Genomic DNA, 16,757 nt, shown 5'->3' with positions numbered 1-16,757 from the left:
TTGCATGAATATAAGTGCTGGAGTGCTTTGATTTGTATTCTTTTTGAATAAGGCTGTTTATTCAATATTCTTTTAAGCAATTAGCCCTGTATTGTATCACCTTAGTACAGAGAGACCATTTGTATTTTTTCTTTCTTTTTTTATATAAAGCTTTCTTTTAAGACCTGTTGGAGTTTTTCTTTACTTCAGGGAAATTGAGTCTGTACTCACCAGGGAATTGGTGGGAGGAAGAAATCAGGGGAGATCTGTGTGTGTTGAAGTGGCTAGCCTGATTTTGCATTCCCTCTGGGTGAAGAGGAAAGTACTTTTTGTTCCAGGACCGGGAACGGAGAGGGGGAGTCACTCTGTTTGGATTCACAGAGCTTGTGTCTGTGTATCTCTCCAGGAGCACCTGGAGGGGGGGAGGGAAAAAGGATTATTTCCCTTTGTTGTGAGACTCAAGGGATTTGGGTCTTGGGGTCCCCAGAGAAGGTTTTTCAGTGGGACCAGAGTGCCCCAAAACACTCTAATTTTTTGGGTGGTGGCAGCAAGTACCACCTCCAAGCTGGTAACTAAGCTTGGAGGTTTTCATGCTAACCCCCATATTTTGGACGCTTAGGTCCAAATCTGGGAATAAGGTTATAACATATGCAAGCAAGAAGCAAGCTAGAGATAACGAGGTTAGTTCAGTCAGGGAGGATGAGGCCCAGTTCCAGCAGTTGAGGTGTGAAAACCAAGGGAGGAGAAACTGGTTTTGTAGCTGGCAAGCCATTCACTGTCTTTGTTTAATCCTGAGCTGATGGTGTCAAATTTGCAGATGAACTGAAGCTCAGCAGTTTCTCTTTGAAGTCTGCAGCAAAAAAACTTCAGGACCAGACTTCAAAGAGAAACTGCTGAGCTTCAGTTCATCTGCAAATTTGACACCATCAGCTCAGGATTAAACAAAGACAGTGAATGGCTTGCCAGCTACAAAACCAGTTTCTCCTCCCTTGGTTTTCACACCTCAACTGCTGGAACTGGGCCTCATCCTCCCTGACTGAACTAACCTCGTTATCTCTAGCTTGCTTCTTGCTTGCATATGTATACCTGCCCCTGGAAATTTCCACTACATGCGTCCGACGAAATGGGTATTCACCCACGAAAGCTCATGCTCCAAAACATCTGTTAATCTACAAGGTGCCACAGGATTCTTTGCTGTATGTGTACAGTGTTCTTCCACAGGGGTGGTTCTATGGTGCAGAGTCAGTTTTCAGTCAGTTGTTAACTCCCAACCATTTGAGAAGCATTTACATGAAAACTGCTTGGATCCATTCCCTTCCACCAGAACAATGTTCACTTGCACTAACCCTTCCTTTAATTTCTAAGGATCTGAGGTCTGCTTAGCCCTGTCTCCTGGCTTTAGCATCTTCTTCTAATACTGTAAAGGGGATAACAGATTTATAAATCCTGTCCAGAAGAGGAGCCACCTCAGTAGTCCAGAGTTGCATATACTAAAGTTTCTTGCTCTCTATTTAGAGGTACCTCTGATTCTCTTTCTTAGATAAACTTTTCCCTGCAATGCTGTGGGGTTCTGGCATGATTTTAGGTAAAACTCTGGGACTCTATGAAGCTTCTGGCCAATAACTGAAGAGGCAGACTTTACAATGTTATACCAGATAGCCACAGGAAAAGTGATCAACTTCCCCCAAATGTCCTTCCCCTAAATGTCGCTCTAAGCTAGAATCTTACGTTAAGAAAATAAAATAACAGAAAACCACAATCCTCCTCAATCCATTATCTGGTGGATGAGTTCTCCTCTGATGGGAATGAGGAAAAACAGAGCTCTCGGGTAATGGAATCTACTTCTCGTTCTCTGTATGACTCTGATTACTATTCATGATGTGTATGGGATTTGAGGCCTCTAGCAGCAAGGTTTCTGGCTAAACTGGACAGGTCTTTTGGCTCTTAACATGTTACCTAGGTGTAATAATTGTCAAGAACATACTTCTCTTATAGTGAGAGAGAACAGAGTGGACAAAGGACAAAGTTCATATTCCTTGTGTGCTTTTGGGGGAGGCTAGGTGCAGTCTTAATTTTAAATTTCTTGACCTCCAGATTTTAGGTGTGTGGTTGGTTGGTTGATTGTAAAAGTATTTGGTATATGCACTTGAAAAATCAGGCACATTAATTGTACTCATTTAAGCTATTTAGTTAAACCTGTGATCAGAAGGTATCCAGTTCTGGAAAATTTACTAGGTGAAGTGAATTGTAAAGACCTGTTTAGCTTTTCCCAATCACAGCAAGGTATCCCTCTCCTTTTGCCAAAAGTTATGTGAAATATGATTCACACATTGATGTATAAAGTACTTTCACTCTCTTAAAACATTTTAACACACTGGCTTTAGTGATTTTATTTACTTTGACAGTGGAGCTTACTGTATTGATGAGTAGTAATAAATATCTAGCTGTTAGGAATGTTACTCATTTTTACTTTAGTGGAAAAATGGATAATCTGAATGAATCCAAGAGGTGAGAGATTCTGTGCTGCTCCTTTTCACTGCAGCACAGAACTTGCAGTACAGAGAGAATGGGATTTAGGCAGGGCCGCCCGGGGGTGGGGGGATGGGCAAGGGGGCAATTTGCCCTGGGTCCCGCAGGGGCCCCCATGAGAGTTTTTCGGGGCCCCTGGAGTGGGGTCCTTCACTTGTTCTGGGGGGGCCGGAAAACTCTTGCTGGGCCCGGGCTCCTGGAGCTTCTTCCGCTCCCGGTCTTTGCCGGCAGGGGGTCCTTGTGCTCCGGGGCGGAAGGACCCCCGACCGGCGAATTACCGCTGAAGCGGGACCCGCCGCCGAAGTGCAGCTGAGTCTTTGGCAATAATTCAGCAGTGGGGAGCCCTTCTGTTCCGGGACCCGCCATCAAAGTGCCCCGAACACCCCTGGTGGGGGCCCCCCGCCACAGAATTACCGCCGAAGACCCGGCTGCACTAAGGCGGCGGGTCCCGCTTCTGCGGCAATTCAGCGGCGGGGGGCCCCGCCGTGGGTCTTCGGGGCACTTCGGCGGCGGGTCCCGGAACGGAAGGGCCCCCTGCCACCAAATTACTGCTGAAGCAGGGGTCCCCCGCCACCAAAGACCCCAGGCCCCCGGAATCCTCTGGGTGGCCCTGGATTTAGGGCTTGGCTAAACTTGCAGATGTAGAGCACTGGGAGTTAAACCAGCCTTCGGTGACCGCAGAAGGGAAAACACTGCCACATGTTTACACTGTCAGCTGCAAGCACACTGATGTGGCCACATTAACAGCTCTTGCAATGCCACAAAGAGCAGTGCATTGTGATAGCTATCCCAGTGTGCAAGTGGCTGCAACATGCTTTTCAAATGGGGAGTGTGTATGTGTGAGAGAAAGAGACAGGGAGTGTGTTGTGTGTATGTGGGGGGAGAGACAGTGTGTTTTGGGAGGCTGAGAGCATGTCAGCATGCTGTCTTGTAAGTTCAGACAGTAGCTGACCCCCCTACACTTACACTTACACACACACACACCCCACATTCACAACAGCAGCATTCCACACTAATGGTTTGCTTTGTCTTGGAGCAGATAAGCATGCCAGCCGTCAGAAACGGAGCTTTGAAAGGAGATATCCGCGTGCCTGCACCCGATTTCAAAACAATGACAAGAGTGGCCACTTGACTTCAGGGGATTATGGGGTGTTTCTGAAGGCCAACCACAGCGTGGTAATGCCACGTGTCATCCACGCTGACACGTAGGTGCTTCAGGCAGGGTACAGCAAGCTTTATGCTTCTTGTGAAGGTGGATTACCAGAAGTGCTCCAAATGGAGAGTCCAGGCACTCTATGTGCCTTGCCAGTGTGAACACCTCATGAGTTAGGGCTCCCGGGGCTGCTTTAATGTGCTCTAACTTGCAAGTGTAGCCAAGCCCTAAGGGGGCCTCAAGCCACCTTTGTGCCCACCCAGTTCAGGGTTGCTATATGAGCAAAACAGCCCTGATATAACTTGTACGTTCTTGACAGGCTACCTAAGCTATGTCAACCTGTTTCCGGTTGCTCATGGTGCAGGCAGCAGTGCTGCTCAGTCACAGTGCTGCAGCCCTGCCACCAACATGCTGTCTTCAGTTTCTACCCCAAGTGAATTCTCTCCAGTTGGATCAGGATTTTTCAGAGCCCATTTATGCTCCTGCAGCCTCTTGACTTAGTGGACAAGGGTGAAAGAGGGTGTAAGACTCTTGGCCAAGCCATCTAATTATTTGAACAAGGTATGTCTCTGCTAACAAAACAGTACTAGGCTAATAGCCTAAACTCTTAATATGTGATACTGACATATTGCTATTTCAGTAGCTGTGTGTGGTGTTTTCTTAAAAATTTTTTTTTAAAAAAAACCTCACCACATACTCGTGTAACTATAGAAGTTGTTGTCACCCATGTGAAGTCTAATCCTTTCTTGTACTCTATGTTGACCTCAGTATCTTGGGATGCTGACTTCCATAGGCTGAATATACATTATGGCTCTTTTTAAAAAAACAAACAAGCTTTTCAGTTTTAAATTTGTCTTTACATTGGATGCTAATTTGTATTTGAAAAGGGTAAATAGAAACTCCCAACTTACCTTCTGTATGCCATTCATTGTTCATTGTTAGGTACTTTTGTCATGTTTTCTCTTTTAGCTCCTTCCTAAACTTAATGGTCTCAGTATTTTCAGTGTCACCTATGTTAGTCTTTCCATATATCTAATCCTTTGTCACAAATATTTGGTCCCCTTCTACTTCTGTTATATCTGCTTTGAGGCAGGGTGATCAGAGCTAATCATGGTATTAAAGACAAGGTCCATTTACTTTTATAATAGTAAAATATTTTTAGTATCATTTTTCTATCCCATTCTTTTATAATTTTATCTTCTTGCTTGCTTATTTGACCAATGGTGCATATTGCGCTATCCACAGTAATGTCCAGAGGTAAAATCTTGGCTCCATTAAATCAGTGAGTGTTTTGTTGTGGACTTCAGTGAAGCCAGGATTTTAGCCTGTTCCCCTCCCCCCCCCGAGTGATCATAGCTAACTTGCAACCCAACAATGTGCATGAGTACTTCATTTTTTTCCTTCCACTATGTATCACCTAGTGTTTAGTAAGACTGAATTTCATCTCCTAATAATGGACCATTCATCATTCAAGCGTCTTGCACACTCCTGGACAGGACAGAGACACCACTGCATGGAAGGGACTCTTGTCTGGAAGTATGTGAGCTGCTTGCATGCACAGTGCAACCAAGGACAGCTGCCAATGAGTTGGTTGGCAGGGCAGTACAGCCACACTGGAGGAGCTGCCCATGCAAGGCTCTGGCTCCTTTGAGTGGTGGCTCGACATGCTGCTGCTTTTGCCACTAAGGTTCCCGGCAGAGTCCTGCAGCTCCACAAGTATCCGATTTATATCTGTGGGTATAAATTTTGTATCTACAGAGGGCTCTATCCATTAATAATTAGTTTCCCTAATAGATTTTTAGGAGGAACTTTGTTGGAGACATTTTAAAACCACAAATAAATTGTATCAACCACTTCTCCTTTATCCATTGTTTTATTGACCTTCTCAAAAAATTCCAGTAGACTAATTTGTAAGCCCTTCAGAAGAACAGTTTGTGTGTGTCCTGGGGCTTATAGGTGCTACTGCAGTACAGATACTAATAATGGATTTGAGCGGCACAATTATCTTTCTCTGTTTGATCACATGTTGATCCTGGTGTTCTGTAATGCTGTTTCTACCAATTTACTTGGCACTTTTTGAAAAGGGGGTCAATATGTAACAATGAGGACTAAATGCCTATCAAATAATAGTTTAAAAAAATAAGGAAGTCATGGGAGTTAAAAATAGAAGTCTTCAAAAATTGCATGTCTTTTGCAGTATTATTATTTATGAATCCAGCATCTCACAGAACAGTAGAGATGTGTACCATGCTCCAAAAAGCTTACTGTTCAAGGTCCCAATTCTGCAAAGACTTGTGCAGTTTCCCCCTGCATGTAGGTAGATGAGTGGTCCCCCCTAAGTTGAATGAGCCTATTCATGTGCATAAAATTAAGCACATGTAAATTTTTGCAGGACCAGAGCCTAAATAGGTAATATGAGAGAAGTCAAAATAGTTTGTGTTTTGATCCGTGATGATAGGCATAAGTCTTGTCAATTTCTTGACTTTATTTCAATATAACTGACTTAATTCGTTTTTCCCATGTGTGCTAGTGCCTCAAAATGTGTACTCCACTAGCCTTGCTGCCTGTTGTTGTTCCTCCTAAATACGGAAAGTCCTCCTTTAAAACAGAGATGTAGGGCTGAGTATGACAGACAAACAAAGAAAAAATAGCCAAGTAGCAGGTGTTGGTGTTCAGAGGTAGGATCCTGTTTCCTGGATATGGGACCTGTAGTCTTCATGTACAGTCTTATTGTCTTGCTATCCCTCAGCATGAACTTTGACTGAACAGTTTGTTTTATTACATGTTTAAAGTTTCAGTCTGAAATGTATGTTTATTTTTTTATTACTGACCTTGGCACAAAAAGCGGGAATGTGCTAATAAAGTTTGCGGATGACACAAAGCTGGGGGGTATTGCTAACACAGAGAAGAACTGGGATATCATACAGGAAGATCTGGATGACCTTGTAAACTGGAGTAATAGTAATAGGATGAAATTTAATAGTGAAAAGTGCAAGGTCATGCACTTAGGGATTATAATAAGAATTTTAGATATACATTGGGGACACATCAGTTGGAAACAACAGAGGAGGAGAAGGACCTTAGAGTATTGGTTGATCACAGGATGACTATGAGCCGCCAATGTGATATGGCCGCTAATGCAGTTTTAGGATGCATCAGGCGAGGTATTTCCAGCAAAGATAAGGAGGTGTTAGTATCGTTATATAAGGCACTGGTGAGACCTCATCTGGAATACTGTGTGCAGTTCTGGTCTCCCATGTTTAAGAAGGATGAATTCAAACTGGAACAGGTTCAGAGACGGGCTACTAGGATGATCCGAGGAATGGCAAACCTGCCTTATGAAAGGAGACTCAAAGAGCTTGGCTTGTTTAGCTTAGCCAAAAGAAGGCTGAGGGGGGGATGTGCTTACTCTTTATGAATATATCAGAGGGATTAATATTAGGGAGGGAGAGGAATTATTTAAGCTTAGTACTAATGTAGACACGAACAAATGGGTATAAACTGGACACTAGGAAGTGCAGACTTGAAATTAGACGAAGGTTTCTAACCATTAGAGGAGTGAAGTTCTGGAACAGCCTTCCAAGGGGAGTAGTGGGGGCAAAAGACATATCTGGCTTTAAGACTAAGCTTGATAAGTTTATGGAAGGGATGGTATGATGGGATAACTTAATTTTGGCAATTGATCTTTGATTATCAGCAGATGAGTATGCCCAGTGGTCTGTAATGGGATGTTGGATGGGATGGGATCTGAGTAACTGCAGAGAATTCTTTCCTGAGTGCTGGCTGGTGAGTCTTGCCCACATGCTCAGGGTTTAGCTGATCGCCATATATGGGGGCAGGAAGGAATTTTCCTCCAGGGCAGATTCGCAGAGGCCCTGGAGGTTTTTCACCTTCCTCTGCAGCGTGAGGCATGGGTCACTTGCTGGTGGATTCTCTGCAGCTTGAGGTCTTCAAACCACAATTTGAAGACTTCAATAACTCAGACATAGGTTAGGGGTTTGTTATAGAAGTGGATGGGTAGGGTTCTGTGGCCTGCTTTGTGCAGGAGGTCAGACTAGATGATCATATTGGTCCCTTCTGACCCTAAAGTCTATGAGTTTACCCTAATATGCTAAACTCCTAGAAAAAGGGACTTGTAATGCAAACTGTGGAATAATCTGAATATGCAGGTGTATAAATGATGCCATTGATATAAAGTATCTGATCATGAGTCCTTATTTCTATAATGCAGTGTTTCCCAAATTTGGGATGCTGCTTGTGCGGGGAAAGGCCCTGGCGGGCTGGGCCAGTTTGTTTACCTGCCTCATCTGCAGATTCGGCCGATTGTCGCTTCCACTGGCTGCAGTTCGCTGCTTCAGGCCAATGGGAGCTGCTGGAAGCAGCAGCCAGTACGTCCCTCAGCCCACGCCCCTTCCAGCAGCTCCCATTGGCCTGGAGCAGCGAACTGCGGCCAGTGGGAGCCGCAATCGGCCGAATCTGCAGATGAGGCAGGTAAACAAACTGGCCCAGCCTGCCAAGGGCTTTCCCTACACAAGCAGCATCCCAAATTTGAGAAACATTCCTATAAAGAATAGATTGCTATACTTTGCAGGTGTTCTGCTATGTGCTTTTGTCTAGCATTTAGCTTAGTAATAGTGATCGTTTGGCTCAGTAACAAATAGTTGCCTAATAAGAGAAGTCCAGATACACGCCCTGATCATGGGAGCCCTGGGCTCGTGGGTCCCCCACAACGAGCTGGTACTGAGAGTGTGTGGAGTCAGGCAACGCTAAGCTCAGCTCGTGAGACAGCTCATGGTGTCTGGCACCATGAGCTTGTCCAGGGACAGCTATATGCAACACATCACCGGACACCATCAATACCACATTAAGTAATCAAGACCACTGACCAGGGAAGTAACCCACTTCCTTCCCTGAAGAGCCAAGAGATGCACCCCACCCATGTACTTATTCGCGACACTGATACTGACTTGGACTCTTTATACATTGCATAGGTGGCGTATTCGAGCCTACTTATCCACTGATGCTTTAAAAAACCCCGAATCCCAATCAGGGTCTATGCTGGTTATGTGATATGTAATCCCTCATAACTCAAGTCGGACCCCAGATGTACAGTACCTTCCCTCTTAACTTGTGTATATTTAATTATAAACATTAACTTTAATAAAAATTTTAAATCTTTACTACTAGTCTAGTTGCAGGTAATGAATGAAAACACTTCAGCATCCACAGTTCTGCTCATTTTGCATTTTTTTTAAAAGATACAATTTCATTAGATCCTTTTTTTTTTTTTTTGTCAGACACCTTGTCTCTGCATTGTGTATCTGTTCTTTGGTATAGAAGTGTATAGTATGTGATGTAAAGATTAACAGGATTTTCCACTTTGGCCATCATTGCCAGTTTAGATAGTTTTCAGAACCAGAGGTCCATACTTAATTGCTACATCTACACAACCACATAAGTTGACCTACACTATGCAACTTGTTGACGTACCGTAGGTTGAGTTACCACAGGGCCTAAATCGTTGGGGGTCGATGGGAGAAAATCTCCCGTTGACTTACCTTACTCTTCTCATTGGAGGCAGAGTACAGGGGTCAGCTGGAGAGCGATCTGCAGTCGATTTGGCGGGTCTTTACTAGACCCACTAAGTCGACCGCCAGTGGATTGATCTTAAAGCATCAATCCCTGCCGTAGCGTAGACCTGGGCTGAAATTACTACAAATCATGGATGGCATTTGCACGTAGCTAGGTAGGTGCCTCAAAAAATGTGGATCTGCGACTACCTATCTTTGATCCACTGTTACAGTAATTATTCACAAAAATGTAGGTGCACAATTTTATACATATTTTTGTGCCATTTTAGGCTTCCTGTTTTGAAAACTTGGCTCTCAGGGGAATGTTACTCTTTGATATTATACTTTTACTCCATTGAGATAAAGAAAATTATTTTAAATGATTAGCATATGTTAAATAACATGCAAATATGAAGAATTTAATTACAGATCTAAACTTTAAGGAACTAAAACTGTTCTCTTTAATACAATGCATCTGAAGAAGTGAGGTTTTTTACCCATGAAAGCTTATGCCCAAATAAATCTGTTAGTCTTTAAGGTGCCACTGGACTCCTTGTTGCTCTTTAATACAGTAATCTCACAGTTATAACTTTCTATTTCAGCTATTTTAAAGATTAAAACTTTAAAAACATTATATTTCAGCCTCAGAAAAAGAAACAAAAAGACCCGAAGGTATGGAGTTTTGGACACCAACATAGAAAATATGGAGTTGACGCCATTAGAACAAGATGATGATGATGATACAACATTGTTTGATGCTAATCATCCTCGAAGGTTAGTGTTTAGAAGGTTAGTGTACTCTTACGGGAGTGGAGGAATGATGATGGTCAAGCAACTTCACTACATATTCGAAAGCGCAGCACGCATTGTCCGTAGATGAAGTAGTTAGGCCAGGAGCATCACACTTATTCGACAAATTACAATTTTACATGTGGTCAGTGTCTTTTACATGTGGTTACTTTATCTGGACTCTCAGTTTATATTCTGAAAGTCTGGTGGGCCACGTAAATGCAATAAACGTGAGCCTAAATTTAGGGACTCTTTAAAGTGGCTTAGTTTTCAGAAGTTGTGTACGTCCACAGTCTTGGTTCAACGTGAGTTGGAGATGCTAAACAGAGAGACCTTAATCTACATATAGGAACCTGTTTCTAATTCAGACTTCACAGGGATAGATAGCAGGGGAAACTGGCACAATTATTAAAAATCTAACTTTATTGCCTTTGGGTGTATGTGCCACAATCTTCTTCCTCCCTTCTACATAGAAAAAATGTGTGGTTCACAATTCTGTACCTAAATCTAATGCTTGGGGTTATGTGAAGATTTTATTTTCTCTTTTGTAGCTAGAGATAGGGAAGGTAATTTAATAGGTTTTCCAGTAAATGCCAACGAGTTGGCATGATTAAATTTTTTTCAACTGTACGAGGAGTCTAAGCTGCGCTTAGATACAAATATCCATTTTTGGCATCTGCGGCTGTAAAGTTACTTTGTACTCCTGTAAATGAGTCTTGTGTAAAGCAAGGAGTAATCTGAGATGCTTTCAAGTTCTGCTTCATGAAGAGATTAAATGTTATCTCACATGCTGAGAAGTAGAGGATCTGATCTAAAAGGAATGTGTAGCTGGTGCGGGACAGCTTAAAATACTAAGATCAACCTATAAAGATGAACTATGTGTAAGCTTAAAAATTTCTCTCTCACCAGCAGAAGTAGGTCCAGTAAAAAGATATTACCTCACCCATCTTGTCTTTCACATAGTGGTGAAGCAGATTGGTCTACAGCATTACGTTCGACAAACAATCTGTCACATGCAGGAATTACCTTTGGAAAACAAAAGTACAGATACACATCTATTTACTGTATATATTTTTCTTTGTTTTGGCATGATTAATTTTTTTCCTCTTAGAAATCTTTTGCAGATTATATTAGATTTTCTAGATTTTTGACACTGAAGTGTATGTATCAAATGTTCTCACTATCACACTTTCTACTTTTTTAGGTCATTTTCTAAACTTCATTCATATTTTACAAATATGCCAGAAATCCAATCCATAGCTTGAAGTTTACTGTGCACTAAAAGAAACCATCTTCTGTGCCCTATTTTTTTTTTTTTAAAACCTTTACTTTTCTTGTCTTTTTGGTAGTTATTAGGTTGGTTTCAAAGTCATTGTAACTATTCAATATTTTTTTTTATTTTGGTGCTTTGAATTTAGAAAGTCCTCTATTTTTATGATTGCTCCATGTGTTTTTTCTATCTTTATGGATCAAATTGCCCAATGTTAACACTTGGACTGTAAGTCTTCTAAACCAGTATGATTATATTTAGTAAATTATTCCATTATATGATAACTAACTAATACTACTGTATCTAATTTTGCATAGTATTCCTGTCATTACTTTCTAGACCTAGGCATTTCTGAGATTGCTCACATCCTATAATTCGGTGGTCTTCAGCAAAACATCTTAATTAAAAACAGTTAAAGTGCCACAAATCCTCTTAACTATGCAACCTGTCATGAAGTACCTAAATCTAAGTGTGCAAAGCAGATTGCAGTATCTGCAGTAGAGCAGTGTATCTTTCTCCCTTGACAGATAAATGAGGAGTAAACAGAGAAGAGAACTGCTGACACAAGTCTGTTGGAATATCAAGGCTGCCTTCATTTTTCCATTTTTGCCAGCCAAAAAGGTGTGATGTAAAGAGTGTATAAGGGCATCCTTAGCAGCCTGAGGGCTCAATATATTGCAGTACAATGCAAAAACGAAAGGGAAAATTTGACAGTTGATTAAATCTGAATGGGATTGTACCAAATATCTAGTCTGTTTTAATGAGATGTTCAGTACTGTGAATCATATTTGTTCCCCTTCAAAATGTACCTCTGGAACGTAGGTTGACAGTGCAGTGGCTAGAAGCTGGAACCTTCCTTCCAACAGTTCAGAGATAATAAACTATTACATTCATAAAATAAATAATTAAAATTGCTCATTTGAAAAACTTTTTGTTATCTTTAGAAAGACAGCTGTTACCCACATTTAATTTATCTGCTTATACAACTATATATTCTGGCAGCTATTAATGTAAATAAGTAACACAATGGGGAACATATCTTGCTGCTGAAGATTTTAAGAAGATGCTTGAACCACAAAATAGAACCAGCCATTTTGTTCTGAATCTAAGAAAACTAAAGAAAATGGTGGTGGTTGTGGGAACCACCATATCCTGAATCTGAAAGTAAGAGTTGTGCCTTGATGCAGTTGTTTGATACAAAGAGACTATCCATTGTAGAATTTGCACTACTACTTTGAGGTGGCATTTTTATAAGAAAATGTTATAAAATGTGACTTCTCGATGGTAAAACAATGATTATAGCACCATACTAGCAATGCAATGGAAAGTGATACACACTTAGAAATCAGTTATATACTTCACAGTTTGAAGTGCTTTAGGTACCGCAGTCATTGGAACAGTATCAGAACCTAGGTAGAAAAGCATTTATTTTTAAAAATCTGTTGTTTTCATGCCCAAAGCAAAATTTCTTTTCAGTTTTGTCTGTCTTCAGTCTTTATTTAGTCTTTTTTTTTTAAAAAAAAAATACTCTTATTCTTACATGCATTAAGGGATTTTGACCCATCCTATACTTGCTGTATTACATGCCAGCATGGTAGTTATGTCATGCTCATGCTCTGTTTTGCAAATCACAGGTGCTTGCTTGAGGAGACTGCAGCTTACTGTCTGCTCTGTAGAGTTGCTATACTCCACAAGGCTGAAACCTCAAGAGTTTACTAGGTTGCAGAGTCTGAGTTCTGCAAGAATAGTGATTTGAGATAGAGTAACTCTGGACAACCTAACCAAACTTAAGTTAACATAGAGCAGTGCTACTCAGACCTAAGAGCCAAATGAGCAATCAGCATTACCCAAAAGAGCCACGGTAGTGTGAATTGTTTCATTTACTATATCTCTCTATTATTCTTACAGCACAATAACTGACCAAGTATTATTATTTTATCAACTATACTTGGTTAATAACATAGTAAAAGCATCCTGATTGGTTATAATTAAATCAGATTGTTTTAATATCATGTGTCTTTTTTTTGCATTTTTTTTCACACATTAAAGAGCCACTTGTGGCTAATGAGCCTCAGTCTGAGTATCACTTACCTAGAGTTTCAGTTAACCAATTTAGAAAATCATAATTGTACTATGTACACAACACAGACATAGCATAAATAATATCTCCAAAAGAGAATAGCCTGCTAAACATTCATATTTAAGAAATATTAAGTAAAAGTGTTGCAGAGAACTGAACTTGTTTTTGTGTGTCTTGCAAAGGAAAGAGCTACAAAGTCCTAATTCATTATTCAAGTGCCTTGAGCCACCATCTCAGGATGAAAAGCTAGGGCAAATGGCTTCCAGGGGCTTCCAATTTCATCCAGTCAATAATATAAGAAAAAATTAATCTTGAAAATCTATGTTACTCAAAGGCTTTCTGCATTCTCTCATACTGCACAATTTATTTAACCTAGTAGAGAAATTCTCAGCCTTTGCAAAAGGTTGGTTCAGCAGCTTATTAGAACCCCTCTTTCTCCCCTTCCTTCTCTTCTCCCCCTCCCCTAACCAACCCCCCCGTGGTGTGTGTGGGTTTTTTTGTTTGTTTTTTTTTTTTATCTTGCAATGTTTTCTTCTGTTGTTTGTTCAGGTAAACCATTTGAGTTATCTGTATACAGTAAAATTTCAAATAGTTGCTGCTAAATTAACATTGCCATTTACACACAGTATTTTACTGTGCATTGCTGCTCAATGGCATTGTTTGGAGGGTTAGTGCAGAAATTTGAAACCTAGGTGTAGGATATTTAAAAAGTTGTTTCATGATTAGGAGCATGTTGACTCTGGTTAGACTTTTAGAAGGTTCGTGGCAAGCACTGGTGTAATTAATTAAATCTTTTGAAACTCATCACTTTTCAACCAGTATGTTTTAATGATTATCAGGATCTGTATCATTCTTAAAGGAATGGCAGGTAAGGATTTAAAGGCTTGGAGAGTTGATTTAGGGAGGGAGGAGAATCTTGCAGATGCCTGTAGAGAAGGCGCCAGGTGCATCTGACCATCTGGCTTACTGGTGTAATTTTACTTGCAAAGTTTTTTTTAATCATTGGTGCTCTTGATGTGCACAAAATTTTTCTCATAGAGATCTGCTGCAACTCCAACCTAGAATGAACAGGAAAACTTTTTTTTTTAATGGATAAACCCTTTTCTGTTCTACAGACTGATACTTTTTTTTTTATTGTTTAGGTAAAAACAAATTACCACATGCCACATGTGAAATTAAAATTTATAACACAAAAGAAACAAAATTTCATATTTAAGGATGATTCTCTGGCTCTGATGTATGTAAGTGTACTTCAGAATTGCAAGAACCTAGGGACTGACATATGATTTCATTTTGTATAGCATCTGTTAACTGTCCAGAAACAAATTAGAGTTAAGTAGTTGCCTAATTTAAAATTAAAAAATGGAAGTGAACAAGAGAAATAAGAAAGAATAACTTTTTGAAAATAAATGGTATTCCTGAGGCTAAGATTGCCTACAGGTTTTTCTAGCTCTAGCTGAGAAGAACTACAAAGGCTTAGGTGCTTTCACTATGTCAAGTTTGTGTGAAATAACTGTGGGGAGGCTGGTGCTAGGTAGAAAGGGACTAAAGAAAAGGTATGTGAGTTTGTGCATTGAGGGCTTTATGAACAAGGAGGGCAATTTGGAACTGTGTCCTGAAACACATGGTTATGCCAGTAGAGTTAGTTGAGGATTTGGAACTGCAATTTGACATACATAAGTATCCAGCCAGCAGTACTGAAAACTGAAACCATATTCCCGATAAGTCAGTTGTGGGATACTTTGATAGCTGTAAACAAATGTCTTGGAGAAATAAGTGTTTTTATCTTATTTTACAGAACAGATAAAATACAAAGGTGTAAATTGTTCCTTCAGAAAGACTTGCCACACTAGTTCTCTAAAATAACAGAACACTGTGTAAAACAAAACACCTGACAACTTGCCTTAGAGAATACTTGTTGGCATTCATATTACTTACAAAAGTCCCAGAGGTTAGAATATAGCCCTCAGAGTATCCTCATCAACAAGATTTACAAGAGCAAGCATCTGCTTTGTGCAGCTGAAACATCCTCATGTGAGCCAGCCATGAAGTTTACTGCTGAAGTTCTCAATCAAAGGAAAAACAAACAAACAAAAAAAGCCTTTATTACTTAGAAATAGAGCATTTCAGTAGATCATAATAGTAAACTTGTTTGGATTGAAAGTAATCAGACTCAGTGTATTTGAATCTTGTGGAAACCCAATATTGGAGTTTAAAAGAAAACAGATTGACAAATCCTTGGTTCTTAAGTACAATGCATACTGTGCAGTACATACTATAGAATCTTAAGTCTTTAAACTATTCTTTTTGTAAAGATAAACCTAGCATGGAGAAATAATCATACTTCAAAATGCACTATTTCATTATTATCCAGTATAACAGATCTAGGGAAGGATATTTTATGTATGAGGCAGACTCCTTTTATCAGTACCAGAAGTTATCAGGTTTTTGGACAAGTTTAACTAGTCAGAGCAAAAATATTTTTATATCTTTTTTGTTTTTAAAGGTGTTTAAAAATGTATGTGTTTAAAGATTACCACCTTTGTTTCTTCTGTTGCAGATAAGTATATGCCTTTCATTGAGAAAAATTAATCTTAAATCAACAGAAAGAGGAGGTTTTGCAGGAGGAATAAGAAGCCAATATATCAACAGGGTCGGGGAGGGGGGTATTTAAATTGTGTATATTATGGTATTCTTAGTTTGTTGCAATAAATACTATAACAATTTGTTGTACCTCTTTGTATATACAGAAATACTCTAAATTCAGAGTGTACACTAACATTCAAAACTATTTGGAAAAGAGATTCCCTTTTAAAACAGGGTATTTTCTGCTTATTTTAATTCCCTATTTGTGTATATATATGGTACACTTTTCTATACCAATCTGGAATATGTTCACTTGTTTTTACCAGTGTAATATTTTAAGTCCATTTAAACATCATCATCTTACGTATGTGTGAATTCTGTAGTATGGCTAGATTTTCTGTAGTTTAGCTGAGATTCTTTCCCTATCTTGAAAAAGCTCTGTGCCAAACTACTGCCTCTTTTTGTTTGAAATTTTTAACTAAATGACTGTGAGTTGTTGTATGTAAACATTATTTAAAACTGCCAAGTGAACCAATAAAATGTTTACAATATTCCTAATATTTTGTATGACACTTTATTTATGCAGGTTTTAAAGAGGCCTTTGACAGGATCCTGAGAAGTACGGTAATGTTATGGCCATTCTAGTCAACCAGTTATGACTGATAATGGTTCCATCGGCTTCTCTAACAAATGCAGTCACACTGACATAAAGCTGGTGTAACAGAGTGGCTAATCTCGCTCCAGGGGCCACTTTCTCAGTTAATGTAAATCAGTATAGCTACATTGACATCAGTGAAGCTA

At 40.0% G+C, this 16,757-nt stretch overlaps 1 protein-coding gene across 5 annotated transcripts in view; it reads left to right on the top strand.

The window, feature by feature from the left end:
* FAM174A (family with sequence similarity 174 member A) overlaps nt 1–16,514 on the top strand; it is a 30,362-nt gene extending 13,848 nt beyond the window's left edge. The window contains exons 2-3 of one of the 5 annotated variants that reach the window (XM_030567172.1): nt 9,874–10,005; nt 15,931–16,514. In XM_030567172.1, coding sequence (XP_030423032.1) covers nt 9,874–10,005; nt 15,931–15,934 — 136 coding nt within the window. In that variant the 3' untranslated portion in view covers nt 15,935–16,514. The other 4 variants (XM_030567171.1, XM_030567170.1, XM_030567175.1 and 1 more) reach the window with 4 other exon arrangements.
* The last annotated feature ends 243 nt before the right edge of the window (nt 16,515–16,757 follow it).

The sequence above is a fragment of the Gopherus evgoodei genome, chromosome 6 (genome assembly GCF_007399415.2).
Source record: "Gopherus evgoodei ecotype Sinaloan lineage chromosome 6, rGopEvg1_v1.p, whole genome shotgun sequence".
Taxonomy (NCBI): domain Eukaryota; kingdom Metazoa; phylum Chordata; order Testudines; family Testudinidae; genus Gopherus; species Gopherus evgoodei.
The sequence above is the reverse complement of the archived record's forward strand: the minus strand, read 5'-3'. Positions and strand labels throughout refer to the sequence as shown.